Below are 24,603 nucleotides of genomic sequence, written 5' to 3' on the forward strand. Positions count from 1 at the left end.
GGTTATAAGACCCTTAAGGATAGGGACTGTTTTGTTTTTGCTGTTGCTCATGAGACAAGTAGGCAAAGTATTGACTCAAGTCCAGGCACTTGGATTCAAACTCTACCTTTGATGCTTACCATTGGACCTATGTGAACCCAGGAGAGTGTCTTACCATACCTCAATTACCTGATTTGTAAAATGAAGGGAATGGACTAAATGGTCTCTCTGCTATCTTCCAGATAGTACCTATTAAATTAAATTTAATGTAACTGTAACATACATATGTGAACTAATGTCTTTAATAATAATTAAAGAGAGATGAATAAAAGAGATGTTGTGGATATAGAATTGATAGGATTTAGCAACTGATTATATGTAGGGAATGAAAGGAAGGAGTCAAAAGATAACTTCAAAGATTCCAGCCAGGATGACTTGGAAAGATGGTGATGCCTTCAATACACATAAAGAAGTCAGGAGGTAGAGAAGAGTTAGAGATATATATTGAGTTAAGTTTTGAACAGTTTGAGATGGAGATGCCAGTGTGATGTTCAGTGGACAGTTAGAAATAGAAGGCTATAGCTATTGAGTTTGATCTTAAAGTAAAAAACAGAGATTTAGGAATCAGTTGTGTTGTCAGGTGTCTTAGGGACATGGAAGTAGATGGAGTATCATGAAAGAAGTTATAAACAGAAAAGAGAATCAAGGACAGAGACCTGGGGTATAATCGGTACCTCCATTTAGAGGCTAGAAGGATAAAGATTGAACATCAAATGATACTGATAGGAAAGTCAGTCAGTAAGCATTTATTAAGTCTCCTTTATGTGTCAGACATTATTTTAGGAACATTATGTTAGAGATACAAATGCAGGGAGTGGCTAGGTGGCACAATGGATAGAGCACCGGCCCTGGAGTCAGGAGTACCAGAGATACAAATGCAAATAATGAAAAAATCCCTAATTTTAAGGAATTTGTGTTTAGAAATTTTAGTGCTTAGCAACTGGTCAGGAAAATCAGAAGATAATAATGTCAGACCAAAGGATAATAAAATGGCAAGAAAGAAGATCTGAGATCAATAATGCCAAATGTCGGAGTGGCTAGGTGGCACAGTGGATAGAGCACCAGCCCTGAAGTCAGGTACCTGAGTTCAAATCCAGCCTCAGACACTTAATAATTACCTAGCTGTGTGGCCTTGGGCAAGCCACTTAACCCCATTGCCTTGCAAAAAAAAAAAGCAAAGAAGATGAAGACCATGAAAAGATCTTTTGGATTTGTCAGTTGGGAAGCCTTTAATAGGCTCAGAAAAAGAAGTTTTGGTAAGGGGGTTCAGAAACCAGTGTCAAGGATTCCCAGAAGAGTGGAGTAATGACCTTAGACTGATTATTTTTTTTCCCTAGCAGTTTTACAGTGATAAGGATAGAGATACGGCCACAGCATGAAGCAGGAACAAGGTCAAGGGAAAGCTTTATAGAATTGGGGAGAAAAAAGAAAAATGGGTAGTAGGTTTGTAAACAGAAGGAAATGAACCACATAAAGAGAAGTTGAAAATGAGATGAAAGATGACCACCTATAGCTGATGAAGTTCAAAGGAACAGAAATCAGGATGAATGTGAAGAGTCAGCAGAGGAGTGAAGCAATAGAAGAGGTGGAAAGATAAAATATCATGTTCAAAGAGAGTTCTAGAACTCAAACAGTTTCAGATAACTGTTTTGTCCCCCTGGCTCTAATGAGGTTGAGTGGGAGATTAGAGTGTTAGAAGGATCATTAATGTGAACCAAGCATTGGATTTTTAGTCAGAAGACTTGAATTATGTAAATTGACATTTTCATTTACAACTCTTATAACTGGACAAGTCAGTTCCTTATTTACTCATCTATAAAATGGTTTGTTTAAAATATCTGTTTACTTAGGTTCACTTCAATTGTTTTTCAGTCATATCTAATTTTTTCTAACTCTTTCTGTGGCTTCCTTGGGAAAGATACTATAGTAGTTGACCATTTACTTCTCTAGCTCATTCAGATGATGAAGCTGAGGCAAACAGGATGACTGTTCAAAGTCGCACAGTAAGCCTCTAAGGATAGATTTGAACTACGGTCTACCTGATTGCAGGCTTTGCATTCTATCCATGGTGCTATGTAGCTACTCTGGTCTGTAAAATGAGGATGATCATCTTTCCACTGACTTCCTCAAAAGGATGTTGTAAGGAAAGTATTTTAAACTTTTGAAGTGCTGTGCAAATGTATGCTATTCATTGAGTGTACAAAATATGGATAGAGTGGAGAGGAAAATCAGGTGCTGAAATTACTGAGGAAAGTTTGTTATAGGACAATAAAAAAAATGTATGAGCTTAAAAGGAAAAGAGATCCTTGAATGATGATAGCAGAGTAAAGGAATAGTGCTGGGGAGTAAGGAAAACATTTCTTCTCCTGCTGCTATTAGTTGAGAAGTATAAAAAATACAAGTGTAAAGTATGGGAGAAATTAGTAAGAAATGCAGTATCTTCAAGGGAAAAGCTTTATTTCATTGTTTAAAAATTTTAAGAGAAAAGAAACTTAAGGAGAAGAATCAAGATAGAAGTGTTTCTTGATAATTCATCACATCTCCAAAGGCTATAAATTAACACAACTGAATTAAGATATAGCTATGCTGAATGTAGGGATAAGAGTGTGGGGGAGAGGTAGTCACTAAAAGGAATATATTTGGACTGGAGATTCAAAAGGCTTCCCTCCTAGTTAATAATACCTTTTAAATTCCATATAGTGTAAAATTGACACCTAAATGTCATTGTGGTTAATTGGAGAATTATTGTATAATGAAGTAAACGTTTGTATTACGGAAAATCCTGAAAGTCTTTAGGAAACTTGGGTGAGGGGGCTCTGGGAAGTCCCCCTGAGAGTCTTTCGAGACCTTGGTCCATTGGAGGGTGTGAAAGAACTCAACCAGACAGGAATATATTTCAGCCTTCTCACAAAGTCCAACTTATGCCCTATAATTTCACAGTTAACCCTTTCATTTCAAAGTCCAAATTAAGCACTTCAGTTAGCTCTTATGATTTATTATCAGATACTAAATTAGATAGATCAGTAATTTAATGCATACTTATCACATAACTGGAAATTGCGTTAAAAGCTGGGGTTACAAATATAAGCAAACAAGCATTTGAGACCTTGCCCTCCAGAAGCTTATAATAATAATGATAATAATAATAATAATTATTATTATTATTATTATTTTAGGTTTTTGCAAGTCAAACGGGGTTAAGTGACTTGCCCAAGGCCACACGGCTAGGTAATTATTAAGTGTCTGAGATCGGATTTGAATCAGGTACTCCTGACTCCAGGGCTGGTGCTCTATCCACTATGCCACCTAGCCGCCCCAAGCTTATTATTTTCCAAGAGAGAAGAGATTCTAATGTTAGCATGGCCCTCACTCAATATGAGACACTTTTTACATATTTCTATAAGAAGCTATGCTTTGACTGTCTAGGAAATTACGTTCAAAATATTCAAATACAACTGCACAAAAAGAATCATTTTTGTATGAAACTTTTTGGAGGCCTTTTTACTTGAAGCAAAACACAATTTGTCCTTCCTAGATGACTTTTTTAAAAGAAAGATGCAGGGAGGCTAGGTGGCGCAATGGATAGAGCACCAGCCCTGGAGTCAGGAGTACCTGATTCAAATCCGATCTCAGACACTTAATAATTACCTAGCCGTGTGACCTTGGGCAAGCCACTTAACCCCATTGCTTTGAAAAATCTAAAATAAAAAAATAACAATGCAAAATCTAAAGTATCCCTTTAAATAAATTTATTCTTAACTGCAGAGATCCTTGTGGCAGAATCTCTTGGTCTCTGGACCCTTGAGGTTTCTCCTCAATTCTGAGAGCTAGTGTCCTTTTCCAGGAATCTTTGTTGTTTAAAGAGAGAGTAAGAATGTCTAATCAAACTGTAAGCAGAAGGGAAGCAAAAAAAGAAGCAGCAGCAAGCTGGCCTATCAAGACCTCCGTGGGAATTTCCAAATGCTTATTTAGATACAAGGTTCATATAAATGCCATTTATATATCATTTTCACCTGTCATCATCCACCTCACTCGTACCCATCGCCTTCAGGGAGTACAAGGCCTAGATTTAGGAAAGCCTGAGTTGAGATCCAGCTTGAAACATTTAACTATTGAGGTGATCCTGGACAAGTCCTTTAACAAACCTCTGTTTGTATCAGTTTCCTCAACTAAAAGGATAATAACTCCATCTACCTCAAACAAGTTGTTGTGATGATCAAATGAAATAATATTAGTAAAGCACTTAGCACAGTGCCTGGACATAATAAAGGCTATAGGAATGTTTATTCTCTCCTTCCCCTTCCCACTTGAGTTTGAGAGCCTCATGTTTAGTGGAGTAAATAAAACCTCTCCCCCTACACTTCCTACTGCTCCCTAGGAAAGTGATGTACTAATTGCTTCCTGTGTAGGGTATCTTGGGAAGTTTTGGAAAATTCCCCAGACCCCTGGACAGATTCAGAACAAACATTTTTCCTTTAGGTCATTTGAGGATCAGTATTGAGTCCCATTATCAAAGCAGCATTATTTCTTCTACTACTGACTCAAGAAAAAAGAATAAAGAAGATAGCTGTATTTAATAAACTGAACTGCCTGTTTGTCCTTTTGATAGCATTTATATAGGGCTTTAAGGTTTGAAAAGTGTTTTTTATATATTCTCTCATTTGTTCTTTAGAACAGTCCCATGAGGTGGGTACTATAAATATCCCCGTTTTGTGAATGGTGAAACAGACTCTCAGAAGTAAAGGGACTTGTCCGGAGATCCATAGTAAATATGTAGAGTTAGGTGTAAATTCAGGTTTTACCTACTCCAGCTACAGAACCTCTCTATTTTGGGGGGATTTTTTTGGGGGGGTTGCAAGGCAATGGGGTTAAGTGACTGGAACATGATCACACAGCTGGGTAATTATCAAGTGTCTGAGGTCAAATTTGAACTTAAGTCCTCCTGATTCCAGGGCTGGTGCTCTATCCACTATACCACCTAGCTGCCTGTTCTCTCTGTTTTTCTTTTTTTAAAAATTAACAGAAATCTATTAGACTTCCTTATTGCTTTTTAGTCATATCCTACTCTTCATGTCCTTCTTGGCAAAGATCCTGGAATGGTTTGCCCTTGCTTTTTCCATCTCTTTTTACAGATGAGGAAACTGAAGCCAACAGGGTTAAGTGACTTGCCCAGGATCACAAAGTTAGTAAGTGTTTGAGTTCAAGATCTAAACTCAAGAAGAGTCTTCTTGAATCCAGGTTCAACATTTTTTCTACTTACCACTTAGTAGTCCTCAAAGTGATATTACTTATTCTACATTGGGATTCTTGAATCTCCACATTGTCATCCCTATTCTGGCAGTTTTCTCACTTTTTTTTTTTTTTTTTTTGGTTTTTGCAAGGCAGTGGGGTTAAGTGACTTGCCCAAGCTCACACAGCCAGGTAATTATTTAGTGTCTGAGGCTGGATTTGAACCTGACTCCAGGGCTGGTGCTCTATTCACTGTGCCACCTACTTGCCCCCAAAAGGAAGTCTTCTCACTCTTGACATTATATGCTTTAAAGGATCAATTGTCAACAAGATTTGCATCCTTTATTCTCCTTCTCTTAGACTCTTGCCACCTAGTGACATGGGGCTTTTCCCCTAAAGACTTTGTATTCCTTAGTACCTTTCCCACTTTTAACCTATCCTTCTTTTTATGTTTTCAAACTCATAGGACCAGGAGTAGAAATATATATTTCCTTTACTCTCTAAGGCAGGTAGAACTTTTCCTTCATTATCCTCTTTACCACCAGTATCTGTCTCTTAGGTTTCTCTAATAAAGTAGAACTCAGAAGCTGAGTTCAGGTAAGAGTGTAGGAATGATGGTAGCATTAGGTGATGGGTTGTTTTATTGTCCTTAATCTGAAAGTGTAGAACAGGACTCCAGATCTTCTTATCTTTGGGCTCCTGCCTTCCAGATGTCTTCATGAAACAACAATAACAATAACAACAACAATGTATTTATTTCCTGATTTTACAAGGTTTACAAAATACTTTCTACACATACATAGAACTAGAAAGAATGTTAGAGGATAGCCAGATCAACTTTTTAAAGGGTAATCCTTCAGTCTTATCAATTCATTGACAGCCTCCAGTTCTCATTAAGATCTCTTTTGGGGGCAGCTGGGTGATGCAGTGGATAGAGCACCATTCCTGGAGTCAGGAGTACCTGAGTTCAAATCCAGCCTCAAACACTTAATAATTACCTGGCTGTGTGGCCTTGGGCAAGCCACTTAACCCCATCGCCTTGCAAAAAAAAAAAAGGATCTCTTTTGGACTCATATGTCTAGGAGCACATCCCCTGTCCTTGGTGCTGAAATAGCACAGTTATCCCGGCTGGAGAGAAAGATTTGCCCTTTGGGCCAGAAGGCAAATGGAGCAGTATTGTTCAGTGGAAAAAGTATTGGACTTGAAATCCAAAATCCAGAACACCATCATTGATTGAATTACAGCACCCTGGCACAGTGTTTTTTTCCTCTTTTCCTTGCTCCTCCCTCCCCTCACTATTAGATAAGATGATCTAGAACTAGTCAATTTGCAAATGATATAGTTGGTCAGTTAGAAATTAAGAAGACCTGAATTCAAATCAGCCCTCAGATACCTGACTATGCAACTCTAGGCAATCATTTACTCTTTCTGCCTCAGTTTCTTTATCTGTAAAATAGAATAATAAGAGCATCTATCTTCTAGGTTTGTTGTGAGGATTAAAATGACACAATGTAAAATTCTTTGCAAATTTTAAAGCACTGTATCATAGTCATGTTAGCTATTTTCCTCCAAAGGCATAAACAATTTCCTCCCCAAAGGAACTAGATGATAAATTATGCCTCTTGTCATCTTCTAAAGGGACACCTAGGCAGCACAATGGAATGAGTACAGGATTTGGGAGTCAGAAAGATTTGAGTTGAAATCTTGCCTCAGGCAGTACTAGATTTATTTATGACAAGTCATGTCACTTCTCCCTGCCTCTATGTCCTCATCTGTAAAATAAGAATATTTTACTGCATAACCTTTATGGTCCCTTCAAGCTCTAAATCTTTCTCTATAATCTTAAGGGTGAGGTATGGAGAGAATTTCCACACTGGGAATTCCTCCTTCTGATGAAATTTATAGTCCTGGACTTTAAACACACACACACACACACACACACACACAAATATGCTATCAACTTAAAATTAATATGACAGTATATATACTTTGTTGTTTTTTGTTCAGTCATTTCTGACTTTTCATGATCCCATTTAGAGTTTTCTTGGCAAAGATACTAGGATAGTTTCCCATTTCCTTTTTCAACTCATTTTATACATGAGAAAATTGCTAGGGTTAAGTGATTTGCCTAGAGTCACACAATTAATAAGGCTGAACTTGAAGTAAGGTCTTCTGATTTTCAGGGTCAGTGATCTAGTGAATGAGCCATCTAACTGCCCTATATTTTTTCTAATATGCATTTATTAACAATTAGATTGGGGCAGCTAGGTGGAACAGTGGATAGAGCATTGGCCCTAGAGTCAGGAGGACCTGGGTTCAAATACAGCCTCAGATGCTTAATAATTACCTAACTTGTGACCTTGGGCAAATCATTTAACCCCATTGCCTTACAAAAAAGAAAACAAAAAAATAGATTAACTGATTTCTTTGAAGGTCATTTATGCTAAATTAATATAATCTCAAACCAGGAGAATATACAATAGATTGTTCTGTTTGCCCTGGCCTCTCAGCAGCCTATCATCTCTCTATCCAAGCTATGGTATCACTGTAGTAGATCTCTTTTCTGTGTGTAAATATTTAAAAACTTGACTGTATCATCACCTTCATGTCTAAAATCATGTAGAGCACATAAAGGGAAAAAGTCTTAAGTCCCTTGACAAAAGAACTATGACTGGCTGCACTGCTTGTTAAACAGAGTGATCTGTATGTTTGTCACATCTTTTTTCTTTCTACTTTGTCCCCTCTTCTTTCAGAGAGGCAGCCAGGTAGAGAGATCTTAGTTTTATAGTTTAGCTTAGTTGCCCCCTTAACCTCTTTGGCACCATTGCCTTATGGGAAATTTCCCTTTTCCAGGCAAAATACTTTCACTAATGTCTCTCTAAGCACCTGTTTTTCTTTGTGATTACTCCTTTGAGTTAAGATTGGACTGGGGGGGGGGATTTCTGGATCATTGATAGCCAATAGGCAAATAAAATACTGTATTTTTGTGCCACTGTTAGCTTCATTTTCTCTGATTTTAAGTTGGAAATTCAAAATATTTCAATTCTTAATTTTTGGCATAGCAGAAATCCTTCCCTTTTTCTCTACTTCCACAGATAGTAGCAATTTAGTATAGGTGATACATGTGCAGTCACCTCTTACATTCTTTGTTTTGTTTATGGTTTGGTTGGTTGGCCTGGACCTGTGATTCCCTCTTTGCAGGAATAGGTAAAAAAGGGATCTCTACTAGTGAAGATCTACAATATTACAGTACTGGGTTTTTTAAATTCAATTTTACTCTATCTGGAGAAAGATTGCATTTTTCATCATGAGTCCTTTGGAGTAGGAGTTGCTTAAAGACATGGAGAGATTAGTTGACTTGCCTCTGGCATAGGCAAAAGTTGGATGTGTTTGAAGGTAGGATTTTCATCAGCTGGATTTGAATCTCATTCTTCCTGACTCCAAAGCCAGCTCTAATCCACACTGACCATGCTGCCCAGAGAAATGATCATTATAATTTTTTTTTTAATTTACACAGTTATATTCTACCTTTCTTAGAACTCTGTACTCCTCCCCAAAACCAAGAGGTTCACTGAGTCACTCAGGTTTTCCTGATTTTGTTTCCTTACCATGTCCAGTCTCCATCTCCTGATTCTTCCTCTCCCCGGGGTGCTGAATCATCGAGCAGACAGCATCAGCAAGATGACCTGGTGGAATCCTCCAGTAATAAAGAGGTACAGTGTAGCTATTGTCAATGCCACAGGTTCCTTTCTTTCTATCCCAGTTCATTTTCATGATTCTTTTGCCCCCTTCCCCCCTTCCTCTATTACAGATTACAAAACCAATCCACAGGGCGGGGGGCAGGAATTGACTTTTAAATGTGTTCTCTAAATGTATGCCTTTTATTGTTGTTCTTTTTTGTGATTTCATTGGTGATATGAACTCCCTAGAGAGGAAACCTCCTTCGCAAAAGTTCATAGGCAGCTTTTCTAAAAGTTAAAGTTCAATTTAGAGGGTTGTCTTGAGATGGGAGGAGAGTGATAGGAGGAGTATATCTAAAAACTAAAGCAAAAAATCCAACCCATTTACTTTTCTTAAAGATGTCATGCCTTCACAGTTGATCCTTTTCCATTATATATTTACTTTCCATTTTTTAGGGAAACCTGTTGTTGTTGTTGTTGTTGTTGTTGTTGTTGTTGATGATGATGTTGTGGATGATGATGATGATGATGATGAGTGCTGACTTAACTTTTTTAAAGGATCTCAGCTAAAGGAAGACAGTATGCCATAATGGATAGTGGGTCAAAATTGGAGTCAAAAAGACATTTTGCCTCTAATATTATCAGTTTAGGATAGTAGACAAGTCACTTAACACTTACCTACAGGTAACTCTAAGTACAAGTTTGGTAAAGAATGTTTCCTCCACAGAAGTTACTTCCCCTTAAAGAGCTCTAGGGCTGGCCTACTATAGAAAAATTGGGAATAGGCGCTTATAATTTCCTTGGCTTGAACTCCTGGAAGAGAAAACCCTCTGACCTGTGCTGGTCAGCACCCACTATTTTTCTAAGATTTCTGTGAATAGACCTATGATCTCATTGGTATGTGATTTCCTTCTAATATTGAAACAAAACACATTTCACTGAAGGAAAACTTTAGTCTTCTCTGTGACCTCTTTTATACTCTAGCAAATAAATGTTAGCACTAATTGCCACTTGCACCTATTAATAACTTGATACTGAACTCTGATATCATCTGTGTGAGAATTCAGTTGCCTCTAATTGCAATTGTCTAATTAACCCTGAGAATGTTTGTTTAAAAATTTTAAATACAAAATGAATGATTGTGATTTTTTCTCCTTCTACTAAAACAAGATGATACAGATAATGTACATTTATTTACTGTCAGGAACAAATCTGTTACTTATAAAGGCAACATAGCCTGTTCAATACAGGTCTGGGTTCAAGTGTTGTCTGTGACTCTGGGGAAAGTCACAACCTCTCATCTTGTTCAGTTGTTTCAGTTGTGTCTATCTCTTTATGACTCTGTTTGGAGTTTTCTTGTCAAAGATACTAGTTTGCTATTTCCTTCTCCAGCTCATTTTACAGGTGAGGAACTGAGTAAGACAGGATTGATAAAATGACTTGCCCAAGTCACATAGCTAGTAAGCATCTAAAGTAAGATTTGAACCCCTAAAATTGAGTCTTCCTAACTTCAGGCTAACTGCTCCATTCAGTGTGACACCTACCTGCCTACCCACTTTGAGAATCTGCAGGGATTTTCTTTTTTGTTGAATAATTTATTTTTGTTTATATCATCATAATTTCCCCCATTGTTCCTCTCCCTTCTTTCCCAGAGAGCCTATCTCAATACAAATAGTATTTTTAAAGGATTGAAAAAAGATAAAGGGAGAAAATTCAGCACAACTTATCAGTATAACAAAAAAAGACTAAAAATATGTATAACACTTGGTAAACCTTCCATTTCTGGAAAGTGATTGGATGAATGTATCTTCTTATTTCCCTTCTTTTGAGACATGCTTTTTCTTTATACCTTTTCATCATTCACTTTGGTTTGGTTTGTGTAATAATTCTTCCTGTTTACATCTGTTTCTTTGTATTGTTTTCTAGACTCTGCTTACTTTACTCTGTATCAGTGCATGTAGATGTTTCCATGCTTCTAGATTCATCACATTCTTCATTTCTTAGAAAATAATAATATTTCATTATATTCATATACCACAATTTATTTAGCCATTCCCCATTAATGGTTGTCTACTCTGTTTGCAATTCTTTGCTATCACTAAAATATCCTGATATATATATTATTCTTGTCATTGTTCTTCTTCTTGGTTTAATAATAGCATATTTGGATCAAAAGATTATGGACATTTTAGATATTTTATTTGCATAACTCCCAAATATATCTTGGACACAAAGCCCTCATCAGGGAAATATTGTACAAAGATTTTTTCCCCTTTTATTTTCAGGCTCATGCAAATAAAATTGTTTAGGTACAGGGAATTTCTTATCTGGAGACTACTGAAATAAAAATAAAAATCCAGCATCTGTAGGGAGATCACCCACCAGTCAAGGAAGGATGGTGATACTTTTTAAAATCAAGTAGAATTTAACAAATATTTTCAATATATATATTCTATTGTACTTTATAGGTTTGCAAAATGCTTCACTATATAATAGGAGCTACTAAACTTTGACCTGTCTGTAGATGATATGACCTGGAATTGAGTCTAATGACTCTTTCTCACCAGACTCCTTGCTCAATTTTCCCATTTTCTGCCTCATTTAATTTATAATGCATGACCAAGTGAGAAAGATATGGAGAGAAGAGTCAGGAATGGCAGCCCCAAAGGCAGTAACAATAAAACCAAAATTGGTAATTGCTTGAAAGGACTGCAAGTGTTGGTGGCAAGTGTTGATTAGATGCAAATATGCAGATGAATGTGCCCTTATAGGCCTCCTGGAAACTCCATCTTTAGGCTAGCCTTTTGGAAAATTCCTAGGAAGATTACTCTTCTGTAGCCTTTAACTTTCTCTGATCTGGGAGTTTATTACCTTTATTAAATTTGATCTTAACTACTAAGGGCTAGATGACCCCATTAGTCTATTTCTGCCCACCTAGTAAAAGTGCTAATCAGACATCCGAATGTTCAACTTCATATAACATGTCATTATAAGAAAAAAATTGTTTTTTCAGTTTCTATAAGAATACTTTTTTCTCCATAGCATTTAAATGATTTTTAAAAACCTATTCATGTAATAATTAGCCATTCTTTAGATTTAAGAAAATCATTTTCCCATTTCAAATGAACACAAATGAATCATACTATCTACTGCCTAACAGAGAGATGATAAACTCAGAATGAGACTGGTTTTTTTTTTTAACAAGACTAACCTAGGGATTTCTATTGCTTGATTGCATATTTTTTTAAGTTGACTTTTTAAAAAAATAACACATTAGTAAAATAATACATTAACTTGTCTTCTGGCTTGTTGAAGCAATAGATTAGACAACACTTGCCATAATAATGTCTGTCAAAATGGCTAGCCATAATGACACCAGCACCACATTCATCAGGACACTCCTATTGAAGCCATTTAATCTTGCCTTTCTCATCAACTTTATAGTACTTCACAACAGCCAGCTTGACATTCTTGCTCTTATGCTTGTTCTTTTTTGGGATTGGTGTAAGAGTTCTCCTTTCTCTTCTTTGTACCACCCCAAAGCCTCAAAACTAGATGAAGAGCAGATTCTTTCTGAGGTTGTAGTCAAAGTACATCCATCTTCCAGTTGCTTGCCTACAAAAAAATCAATCTTGTATCTTGACCTTGACATTTTCAATAGTATTATTAGATGGTTCAACCTCAAGGGTGATGAGCTTCCCAAACAAAGTGTTCAGAAAAATCTACATCATGGCACTGGTCTACCCATTGATGGTAGATCCAAAAGAGAGAACTGTTCATGTTTCTTAAAAGGATTTTGTTTTTCTTTTTTTCTTTGATTTTTTCTAGTATGGGGGAAGTAGATATTTGTTCATTAATTTTTTTTTAATTCGCTCCTTCAAAGTCTGAAAAATGCAATCAATAATAATAGCTAATACCTACTTAACATTCACAATGTACCAGGCACTATCCTTTACAATTATCTTATTTGAACTTCACAGCAACCCTAAGAGGTAGCGGAACTATTATTTATCCCCATTTTAGAGATGAAAAAACTAACTAATGGGTTAAGTAATTTGTCCAAGTTGTGTGATTTGATCAACTGGATTTGAATTCAGACCTTACTGACTCCAGGCCTGCTCTATTCATTGTACTGCCTAACTGTTCCAGTCATAGCCTAGATATGAACTTGTAGATAGAAAGAGATGGGGGAAAGGTGTGAATGTTTTGTGTTTCTAAAATATTAAGGTTGTTTGTTTAACTATAGAATTGTCCTTTTTTGCATTCAGGTCTGTAACCAGAAGACTCTCCTTGAGGTTAGCATTTAATAAAGTATTCATTTACCTAGTTGATATACAAATAGAGCTGGGCTGGGTAATTGAATATAGCTAAAGACTGAGCCACTCTGACAGAGCTGAGTGGATATCTGTCAGATAGCCTCCTAGCTCAAGGGCACAAATTGCACTTAAAGTCTCTAGCCTTGCTAAAAAAAAAAAAGACTCCCTTGTTTTTGGAGCTATTTAACTGTTAAGTCACTCAGAATTATTTTGGTTCTGTTTCTCTACCCTCAACAAATTCAAATAACACTTATTGTACTACTTCCATTCTCTATTTTTTAAGCAAAAAGTCAAATCAGTGGAACAGACATCTGGACTTCTTTGATGATCCTCTTTTCCATAGGCCTCCATTTTGGGTTTCCTTTTAATGCATTTCTTCCTATAGACCCATTGGCAGCCAATAGTCATCATTCCAAATTTCTCATCTCCTGGGCTTATCCTTCAGGTTGAAACCTAGTTGACCCTTCTTCAAACAAGAAAGGCAATTTTAGGAATAGCCAGACTCCACATTTGGTGTAATGAGCCATTTTATTACAATGAGCACACTCCGTGAAAAGTTCCCTCTAATGAGTTGCCAGATGATATACATTTCAAGATTGAGGTGAAAGTCTTTTATTCTTTTAAATTATGTTAGATTACATGTCATTAGCTTGGTCCTGAGTAGTTTAGATAACATTTAACATTTTCATTTCTAAAGTGCTATGCAGATGTTAGCTAATTTATCCTCTAATTTTGCCCTTGTGAGGTAATATACAGTTTGTCCCATATTCCAAATGGGGAGACTCTCTGTGGAGAAACTAAATGAGTACCCTTGGCTTCCTTACCCTTTTCTTCTCAGCTCCCCTCCTATATCAAGAAAGTATTTAGACCCAGAACAGAGATTCAGGCCCTGCTAGTTATTCCCAGAACACTGAGTTCTTTTCGATCTTTCACAAGAATATATATATATTTAAATTTTAGGCAGTAGGGTTACTTTAGGGTTAAGTGACTTGTCCAAGGTCACACAGCTAGGCAATCAAGTGTCTGAGGTTAGATTTGAACTCCAGGGCCAGTGCTCTATCCACTGCATCCATCTAGCTGCCCTAGAAGAATATTTTGTAATGAACAATTAGGATATTATTATACAATCCCACCATAGAAATATTAAAGTTTAATCAATTAACATTGATTAAGCACATACTGGTGCCAGTCACTCCATTAAGCCCTAGGGATAAAAGAGGCAAAAGATAATCCCTTCCCACAAGGAGTTTACAATCTAAAAATATTACTTCACAATTCCATTCATTTCAATTAACATTTTTGGGGGCATGTGCAAGTAAGTCATTTAACCACTCTATGCTCTAGGCAATTTTAAAACCAAAGGTCTCAAGAAGGTACTGCTCCAACTTGTATTATAAAGGGAGTTCCCTCTCCTGGCAGTTCTCTATACTAATGAAATCACAGCCCTAAAGATCCTAGCCCTAAAGACAATTTCTGTATTTCTTCTCTTAAGGTTTATCCTTAAGACAGCCTTTTTTGTTTTTTAAGAAGAAACAAAAGGTAAGTATTGCTGCAGTGAGAACAATGCAGCTTATTAGGGGTGATCTGGAAGTTTTGATAGTTTTTGAAGTCATTGTACCCATTTCCTGTGAGCCCTATAAATGAGATTCATCTTGGCTGTTATAGTGGTGCTTGGAACAGGAAAATTCAAGAGTTCATTCTTTACTCTTTTGTTGTATTTTCATTTTGAGTTAGTATGCTGGAGTGATCTAAAGGATTATTTTCAAATAAAGTAAATTAATAAATGAAGCAAGGAAGAAAAAAGAAGCACAGGAACAATCTTTGGGGATGGGCACAGAGGTGAATCTGGTCTTTAAACAACTTCCTTACTATTGGAAATTCTTGATTTCTGCAGTTGTGTTCATGCTAAGCACTCAACCATTTATTAATAGAAATTCCAATTTTTTCAGACTGTGTTACCTTGTGCTTTTGCTACTGGCCATACTTAGAGATTAGAGCCACTCCTGACTTTCAGGAAATGGACATTTCTTTTTTCAACCCATAGAATATAGGTATAGAAAACCTTTCAAAGGTTGCTGAACATGGATTCCAAGACTTCATGGTTGTCTAAAATACTAATGACTTAGCATTTTTAATGATAATCTCTAATGGTAAATAGATATTTTCTCTAACCAATAATGGTCAGTTTCCCCTTGTTAATAATTGCTGTTTGATGGTATATTTATTTTTCATTTTATATAAATGGCTTATTAATGCATATATGAGCATGCTTTTCCCTGTTTGAAATCCTCTTTGTCTTAATTACAGTCAAGGAAAAGCTTGGCTTCATTCCCAACGTATGTTGAAGGTAAGATGTGAGAAAAAATAAATCAAGCATTGAGTGATGTGTAAATCTTTTAGAATTCAACTGTGTGTAATGCTATACTTTAAGAGGATATATTATGTGGAAGGAAGAAAGGTCACAAGGTGTGACAGATTTGCAGTATCCAACAATGACAATCATACAAAGAATGACAATCATACAAAGCATTTTAAAGCTGGAAAGTACTTTATTTTGGTTTTTGTAAACCAACCTTCTCTTTTTGTATTTTAACTAAGGCACATAGTGAAGGTCACACAAGCTTAGTTGGTGACTAGACTGTGACTAGAACTCAGTCTCCTGATTTTCTTTACAGTGGATAACAATTTTAAAACATCTCCAACTAGAACGTAATAAATGGAAACTGAGAGACTTAGATTTGTTGTAAGGAATGATTTACCATTAAGTCTAGGCTGGTCATTTAAAACTCAAGAGCTATGCATATAGACCATCCAGTTTCCTTGAGGTGGCTCAAATTTAATCAAAAGGAGCAGATGTCCCTTTGAGGTCTTTTCTAATTTTGTAATTCTGTAAGAATATACTGAGGAAAAAATTGAAGTTTTTCATCTGTACATTGTAATTCTTAAAAAATCTTGTTTGAGCTAATAAGAGCTAGTATCTTAGGATTTTTTTCTAAGGAGACATTAGAACCAATCAATAAGCATTTTTAAGTGATTTAATTTGAATTGAATTTGTATTGACAACAGTGTCATCATCCAATGTCTCAAGGTTGTCAAATAACTAACAGTAACAATTGTATATTTGTTTTCTGTGTGTGTGTGTGTGTGTGTGTGTGTGTGTGTATTTGTCCCTCTCCACATCAAATTAAGTACAGTAAATTGAGCATAGAGGTAAAATTGGTAAGAGAAAATGCTAGAGCATGCCGAATCTAAATCTGACCTTTAAAAAAATGATCGTTCCAGTATCTAATTTGCTCTTTAATTTGTATGATTAAAGTAAATACTAAACTCTGAAGTGAGTTGGGGCTTTCTGTCAGAATGCATTACAGTGGAATTGATTGCAAACAGTTTCACTGAAGGTTAAATGAAATGAAGGCATATATATCAAACCTATCATTTATTTAAGACCAATATTTTGTTCCCCAGATGCTTGCTTTTTATCCAGTCATTTCTGTATTATTTGAATTGCTTTCAAGTGCATGTACACACACCCAACACTTACTATTTCAGAAGGGAAAGGAAATATTTTCAAAGGATAGTTAGTTCTGAGTTATGACTGAAAATATAATATGCATGGGCAATTAGACCTTACTGGGAAGAGTTCATTTTTGTTTTCTTTTTGTGTTTATGATTTTTTTTGCATTTCTTATAGCCTTTCTCTTTCTTCCCTTCCAGCATCTTATTAATCATAAGCACTTATAATTCCATAAATAGGATAGCTAAAGTTTCTTTACTTCAGTATCTCATAGCTTCAAAAATGTCTATTTATATTATAGGCAGGCATGTACTTCCCTGGTGTATGATTAAGCCTTTAGCTTGTGTATTTGTGGATAATACCCTGAATCCCTTGTCATATCCCTAAAGTCTACAAGAGAGAGAAAGACATGTTTGTCACCTCCAATAATCAGTCATCATGGAGCATTGGTGTGGATTTTGTGTGGATGAGGAGAAGTGTGTACATTTCTTACAGTATTTGTTGAAGAAATCATTCTTGTTAAAAACACCCAATCAACTATATAAGAAATTCCCTTATTTAATTCGTAGCTAGTGCTTTGTTAAAGATTTCTTGGGAGACTGCTTGACTCTCTTGCATCTACTATACTTTAGTTTGAGGGGAATAAATGTATTATTTTCTCTTTCTGCCTTGGTAAGCAACTCATTATGGAGAACAGCTGTTTGAGCTCAAGATGAGTTTGACATTTACAGGTAAAAATTAAATCCAAAGGAGAATAACTCTGCAAGAGTAGAAATTATTAATTTCAAACAATCTAAACTAGCAGATGGACCGAGAGTGACATTCAGCTTAATTCAACAAACTTTCATTTAGCACCTACTATGTGTTGGTTGCTACAGCAAAACAAAGTCAATTTGCTTTGATTGCTAAATCAAAATTCAGTTGGAGAAACTAGGACTATTTGTCTTGGAGAAGAGAATATCTTTCCCAACAGTATTCCTTGTCTTTAATTATTTGAAAGGCTGTTGCAGGGAAGTAGAATTCTAGGATTTGAAAGATTCTCCTCATGGCCCTCCCACAAGCAAAACTAAGACTGGTCTGCAGGAGGTACAAGGAGGCATAGAAGACAAGGAAGTTCTGGATTCATATACTACCTCAGACACTTATCTTGGTGATCTTGGGCAGGTCAGTCAGTCAGTAAGCATTTATTAAGTGTCAAGTATGTGCTAGCCACTCTGCTAAGCAATGGGGATTCAAAGCAAAGTTAAATACACAGTCCTTTCTCTCACAATGCTCATATTCTAATGAGAGAGACATATGGAAATAACTGTACATATAAAAGTATTTCAGAGGGAGGGCCCCTAGCTTAGGTAGGGGAATACTAGACCTACTCCAGAAAATAGGATTTGAACTGAGTCTTGCAATGAAATAGAAAGCAAGCCAGAAGGGTTGCTCTTCATACATTTTTTTCCTTCTGCACCTTATTTTTTCTTATCTGTAAAACGAGAGAGACATTAAAGATGTTGAAGAGAGGGATTTGTACTTCAGAGAAGACTCAGAACTGACTATTAAAATCCCTTTTATTTTTACAGAGTCTGATCATATGATTATTTAGTGCAGCAGGACTAGACTCTCTTGATAGTCAGAAAAGGATTGGTTCATTATGTAGTAGGGTTAAAAATTAGAGGTCTATTTACATTGTAGTCATGACTTTGCCACTAATTAGCTATGTGAACATAAGCAAGTTACTTGGACCTCAGTTTCCTTATTTATAAAATGCAGAGATTGGACCCTTCTAGGTCCCTTCTATCTCTACTATTCCGTGATTTATATGAGATAATATATAAGCATCTTAGGGAGAAAAGACAGTTATTTTTTTAATCTAAAAGGAATTGCCTATTAAGTACATTATAGATCAGAACTTAGTCTAGAGACAGCCTGTATGATCTACATACTGGGAATGTTAGTTTGTAGAATATCATGGTGAGCAGAGTAAAAATAACCTATAGAATCAGGATAGAGTGCTACAGAGACTATACCATAACCTTTGGAATTAACATGCCCCTTTTTGGAACAATTGGTCTTCCCCCACTTATGAAGTCAATTGTATAAGGATGTGGTAAAGAATAGGGAATGCTGTTTTGCATTCATTTAACAAACATAATCATCATGTTTTATGTCTCATCTAAATAATTTTCATATCATTTCCCTACATAAATTGTAAAAGAGAAGGGAAGTTGCTATAAAGGGGGAAAAAATGTCTTCACTTCTGTTTGAAAATAACCTTATTAGTGAAAGCAAAGTAAAAAATAGATTACCTTTTCACAAATTTGTCAGAATACACAGTTGAATAGGGAAGCTGAATGAGAAGTCTAGATGTGCTATTAACATGTCTGAATGTGTCAGTGATAGTGAAAAGGAATGGAGAGCTGATTGAATGTTCTGTATTCTTCCTGTCTCCAGTAGAATGTGGCTTTGCTCACAACTGTGGTTTTCTGTATTAGTTCCAGGACCTTGTGATCCTGAAGACTTGATCGATGGCATCATTTTTGCAGCCAATTACCTTGGCTCCACCCAGCTGCTTTCTGATAAAACCCCCTCCAAGAATGTTCGAATGATGCAAGCACAGGAAGCAGTCAGCAGAATTAAGGTAAGCGGCTGTGGGGTGTTGTTCATGGGGGGGATTTAAAATCACCAGAGTGACTGACCATGGAAGACCATCTCTTCCTTGGGAAGTTTGTATTCAATGAGATAAATACCTCCTCTAATGAAAATCAAGAGTCTGAACCAAATATGGTCCCACAGTTCTTAGATCATGTCCTCAATACTGAATCTGAAGGAATCAGAAAGAGAAATGGGTTGAGAAAATACTGTAACCAGTGCTTGAAGACTTAATTTTCATTGATTTCTTATGCATTCTGCTTATATAGAATGGGCTCAACTCAGGTACTAAACAGTGAAGTGTTACACAGAAAAGATTCGGTTCCTCATATTTAGTTATTATGAAATGTATCTTCATTTCAGCCTTGAGAAATAATCATGGAAAACCCAAAACTTTTAACCAGGAGCACTAAAAACCCAATTCATTAAGGAAGACATCCTTAAGAGGAACAGTCATTTATTTCTACCTTTGGAACTACTAAGAGTTTAAACTCCTATTTTAGTATAACATTAGGCCTGTATCCTTCAAGGAAGAAGAGGAAAATTGAAACTTTCTCTTCTTGGAGATGTATTTTTAGACCACTCAGGTACCTCTCAGGAAATATGACTCCTTACCTCCTACTCTATATCTTTCTGTTCCTCAAAAACATTCCTAAGGTCCACCATGATGTTTGCATGATAACTCTCAAAAGGAGAAAAATGGAGAGATGAAGGCCTTAAGTAGCCCAGGAGTTAGAAATGTGTCTAGAATATTTAATGTGCAAGGCATTAAACAAGAAGTTATAACAGGTCCTTGTTCCTACAGAATTTATGTTCTGGAAAAGGAGATAAGAAACACAAATTAAAAGTAACTCAGAATTATGCCAGGTAACATGTAATGAGGGCCGAAAGATTTCAGAGGATGAAGGATAGAGTGTTTTTCTTCCTTAGTCTTAATAGAGGATACTTTTTGAATGGAAAATCTTTGATTGGGACCATTAGCAGGTCAAAGAGCTGTTGAGTACAGAAGATGACTTTGCATGTCAAAGGACTTAATAAATTATTATTCATTTAATTAAAAAAGTATAACTGGTATCTTTCAGGTCTAATTTTTCATGATTGTAGCATTTTGTCTCTCTTTTGTTCCATAGCCTTCATTTTATGTAGAAAATGAGATCCAGAAAATCAAAGGTAGTAGGGGAGGACAGGGAAATAAGCATTTATTTAGCACCTACTGCATACCAGGCACTTTATAAATATTATCTCTTGATCCTCCCAACTGCAAGGTAGGTACTGTTATCTGCATTTTATAGTTGAGGAAACTGAGATAAGCAGAAGTTAAGGGACTTGCTTGGGGTGAAGTGTCTGAAGCTGGAGTTGAACTTAGGTCTTCCCGCCTTCAGACCTAATGCTCTGGCTTCTTGGCCACCCAGCTGGCTCAAGTGACTTGTCCAGTGTTCCACAGATACTAAGTAGCAGAGCTGAGATTGGAACCCAGGTCCTACAATTTCCAATCCAGCCCCTTTCCACTGTCTCCAAGATCCAGGAGACATCACCTCCCACTGCCCTTAGGTGAGACCATTCATATAGTCTTCAAATGTCCCAAATGTTTAAGTGCTCAAAACAAACACTTTTCTGACTTTTATTTAGGAAAACACAAGTTAAACCCAACTTGAATCTTTTGTATTAGACTTCAATGGTATCAGAAGATAGATCTCAAACTCAATAGATATTCTCTTTTTAATATTTCCTCAGTGATCCTCAATGGGATGTTGTTCTTTTTTTGTTTTTTAAATACATTCAGCTATCAAATACATGATTGGAAAATTTACTTTGAATTTGAGGTTGACATCCCAAAGTTTCCCACATGAATTTGAAGTAGAATGCCCTGTAAGCCAGAAATGTAACACTGAAGTACATCTGGCTGTGAAGATATTTTCATTGTATCTAGGATTCAGATTCGGAGGGAGGAAAGTGGGAGAGAACACAGCCAGTCATTGATTTGTACAAAACATGAACACCACTTCCCAGGTTGTCATATATATTCCATTTGACACTATTCAAAGCAATAATTATGTAAATGTGATTGCTAATTTTCCCCAATAGTAATATCCTGTGTGAATTTAAATAATGCAGGCCACTTCAGAGGATTCACTCTTATCAGGACCTAGCTGTGTGTTTGCTCAGAGCAATTTTCTGTAACTAATTAATTTCTTGTTAAAATAGTAAGTTTATATCATAAATGACTTAGAAATATTTTAGAGAGTACTTATATAAAAACATTACTTTCCATTAAATATTTTCTACCTCATTCCTTTTTCATCCATTTAAATTCTTTTTTTAGATTAAAAGACTTTATACCCAGCCACCAGTTTTTCAGACTTGAAGAATTAATATGTTTAAAAATTTATACTTTATAATAAAGCACCCACTAATAGATAGTTGAAATTGGAGAGAATATCAGTTTAAGGAAAACATTGGGACTTGAGATGTTTGGAAACTTAACTTGGGTTGCATTGCCTTAACACAAAGAGACATACCTCAAAAACACCAATCTCCAAGGAAGGTGTCATGCTTCTCAATATTTGTCTGACATTTCATTAATGAATAGTTAAGTGCCATTTGCACTTCTTGGCTAGAAGCAAAAACTTTGAGCATTTGTGCTATAGATCTTAAAGGGTAACACTTATCTTAAGTAAGATGTAAGGTGAGGAGAAGGACAGTATGAACTTTTTTAAAAAAATCCATCCAGGGGCAGCTAGGTGGCGTAGTGGATAAAGCACCAGCCTTGGGAGTCAGGAGTACCTGGGTTCAAATCCGGTCTCAGACACTTAATAATTACCTAGCTGTGTGGCCTTGGGCAAGCCACTTAACCCAATTTGCCTTGCAAAAGCCTAAAAAAAAACAAAAAAATCCATCTATTAGTGTCCTTAATAGGTGGCTAAGCTGATAATAAAAATCTCTGAAAAACAAAAAACAAACCCAGGACAATTTACCTTTTTTTTGTTTTCTCTCTCATCTGATCATCACACCTGTCCCTGTTGCCATAATTACAGGATGGCTATTTATCCTGTGGTTAATTACAATCGCCTGGTTAAACTTTGTTTGATTTAGGAACTGCTTTGCTTTGCTTCATACTTTAACCTGGATATTCATGGCTGTCAGCTAAATATTCAATTAGAGATTTTTGACCTTGAAACAGACTTTCATCCTTATTATTACTATTATTGCTACATTACACTCATGTAGTACTAACTATACTAAATTGACAACTCCCTAGCAGAGTCATTATTACAGTCTGTATTTATATTATTGTTATTGAGAAAATTATTTTTACAAATGTGGTAATGAGGATTATTTATAATCCAAATATAAAATATTATTACTTCTAATAATACTGAGAGGTTGTATGGTATAAAGGATAGAGGGTCAGCCTCAAAGCCAAAAAGACCTGGGTTCAAGTCCCAAAGCTCTAGGCAATTTTAAGGCTTATAAGATTTAGAGAAGGAAGAAAACAAGCATTTAAAATGCTATAAAGGATTGGGTACCCTGCTAAATTTTTTTTAACAAATACTATCTCATTTGATACTCACAAGAACAAGGTAAGGGAGATGTGTGCCATTATTATTCTTATTTTGCAGTAGAGGAAAATGAGACAGACAGAGGTTAGGTGACTTGCTCTGGATCACATAACTAGAAAGTGTTTTATGTGGATGAACTCAAGACTTTATGACTTAAAGTCTAGAGCTCTATCCATTGTACCACTTGGCTATCTTTTAGTTTCTGGCCTAAATTGGCAAAGAGTTTCATCATCCTATACAAAATGAAAGAAATACTGTTATATAGTATTATTTCTACTCACAGTTTACTTCAATATAGCACTTTAAGATTTACAAGTGCTTGTCTTAAAAGCAGAAAGAGTAAATATCAATCCCCTCATTTTCTAGCTAAGGAAACTGAGACTGAGACAGTTTTAAGTGACCTGACCAAAGTCACGCATCTTGTTACATGAGGTAGAACCTGATTTCAAGGCCTTCTGACTCCAGGCCCAGTAGACTTGCCTCTGTTTCATTAATCTAAATAGGGAAGAAAAAGAAGGAATCAATCTATAAAGTTCAATTCTTTCCTTCCCTGGATATAGCCTTTTAGAGAAATGAATGAACAGTGTCTTAACTGCATGGGAATGAGAGAAAGCCCTTACTATCCTTCAGGGTCATGATTTCTGAATGTTATTGGCCTTTTTCTGCTAAAGGTATTCCTTTTGACTTGGATTGAAAGAAATTATTTTCTTTGAGAGTCTCCCAGGTACTTCTATGGAGGAATCCCTTGCTCTTTTTGGGGGTTGGGAGGGGGGAACCATCCACAATGTTGTTGTTTTTTTTTTTCATCCACAATATTGATTGTGGAGTATTGAAGGGTAGCTGTTTCCCCTTGATCTCAAATGAGCTTTTTTCCATGCAGTATGCCATTTTCAATTCAAAGGCAGAGGTACTATCATAGTGTCTTCTCCCCCATGACTTTAAACCAATTTTGTTCACACCCTACCTCCTTGTTCTCATCCTCCCTCTGATCAATAGGATTTCCTTCACATCCTCATTTTTCATCTGTTGACATTCCCACCAAGTTGTGTAACAGTACATCATATTTTTCTCTCCTCCTCAAAAAAAAAGGAAAATCAGAGGAGCCATCTTTTCTACATACTTGTTCTGCTTTGATAACTCCTCCAGCATTGTGTTGATTGCAGAGAGAGAGAGAGAGAAAACATTCTTATATTGTGAAACATAAATTACTATGCCTTGGTACAGGATCATGAATTGTACCTTGACTTTCTTTGGTCTACACATTTTAGAATGTATCCTTTTGGAATTTAAATGGTTAATCGCTCAAATACTTTTGATATGCCTGCTTTTTATCCTTTATTCAAAAAGTCTAATATTTTCCTTCCTTAAGCATGTGGCTTAAGTTTAAAACAAAAGTGTCCCTCAAAGTTAGTTTATTTGTAAAATGGAAGCTGTCAATGTGGCTGTGATTAACTATGTAATTTTCCATTTTACTTAGGTGACTCAAGAACCAGCTGGGTAATAAACCCTAATTAATCACATAAAACATGAGGATTTAAATGGATGCTGCTTTTTTCTTGCTTTATATAGTGCATGCTCTCATTATGCTTTCTATGGACCACTTTCATTTAGTATAGTTTCTAATT

At 36.0% G+C, this 24,603-nt stretch overlaps 1 protein-coding gene across 1 annotated transcript in view; it reads left to right on the plus strand.

Moving 5' to 3' along the window:
- APBA1 (amyloid beta precursor protein binding family A member 1) overlaps window positions 1-24,603 on the plus strand; it is an 81,113-nt gene that overhangs the window by 21,599 nt on the left and 34,911 nt on the right. Inside the window, exons 2-4 of the mRNA XM_074201899.1 lie at window positions 8,886-8,981; window positions 15,572-15,611; window positions 19,262-19,407. Coding sequence (XP_074058000.1) covers window positions 8,886-8,981; window positions 15,572-15,611; window positions 19,262-19,407 — 282 coding nt within the window. The remainder of the gene's footprint in view (window positions 1-8,885; window positions 8,982-15,571; window positions 15,612-19,261; window positions 19,408-24,603) is intronic.

This window comes from Macrotis lagotis, chromosome X, assembly GCF_037893015.1.
Source record: "Macrotis lagotis isolate mMagLag1 chromosome X, bilby.v1.9.chrom.fasta, whole genome shotgun sequence".
In the NCBI taxonomy this organism is placed as follows: Eukaryota; Metazoa; Chordata; class Mammalia; order Peramelemorphia; family Peramelidae; genus Macrotis; species Macrotis lagotis.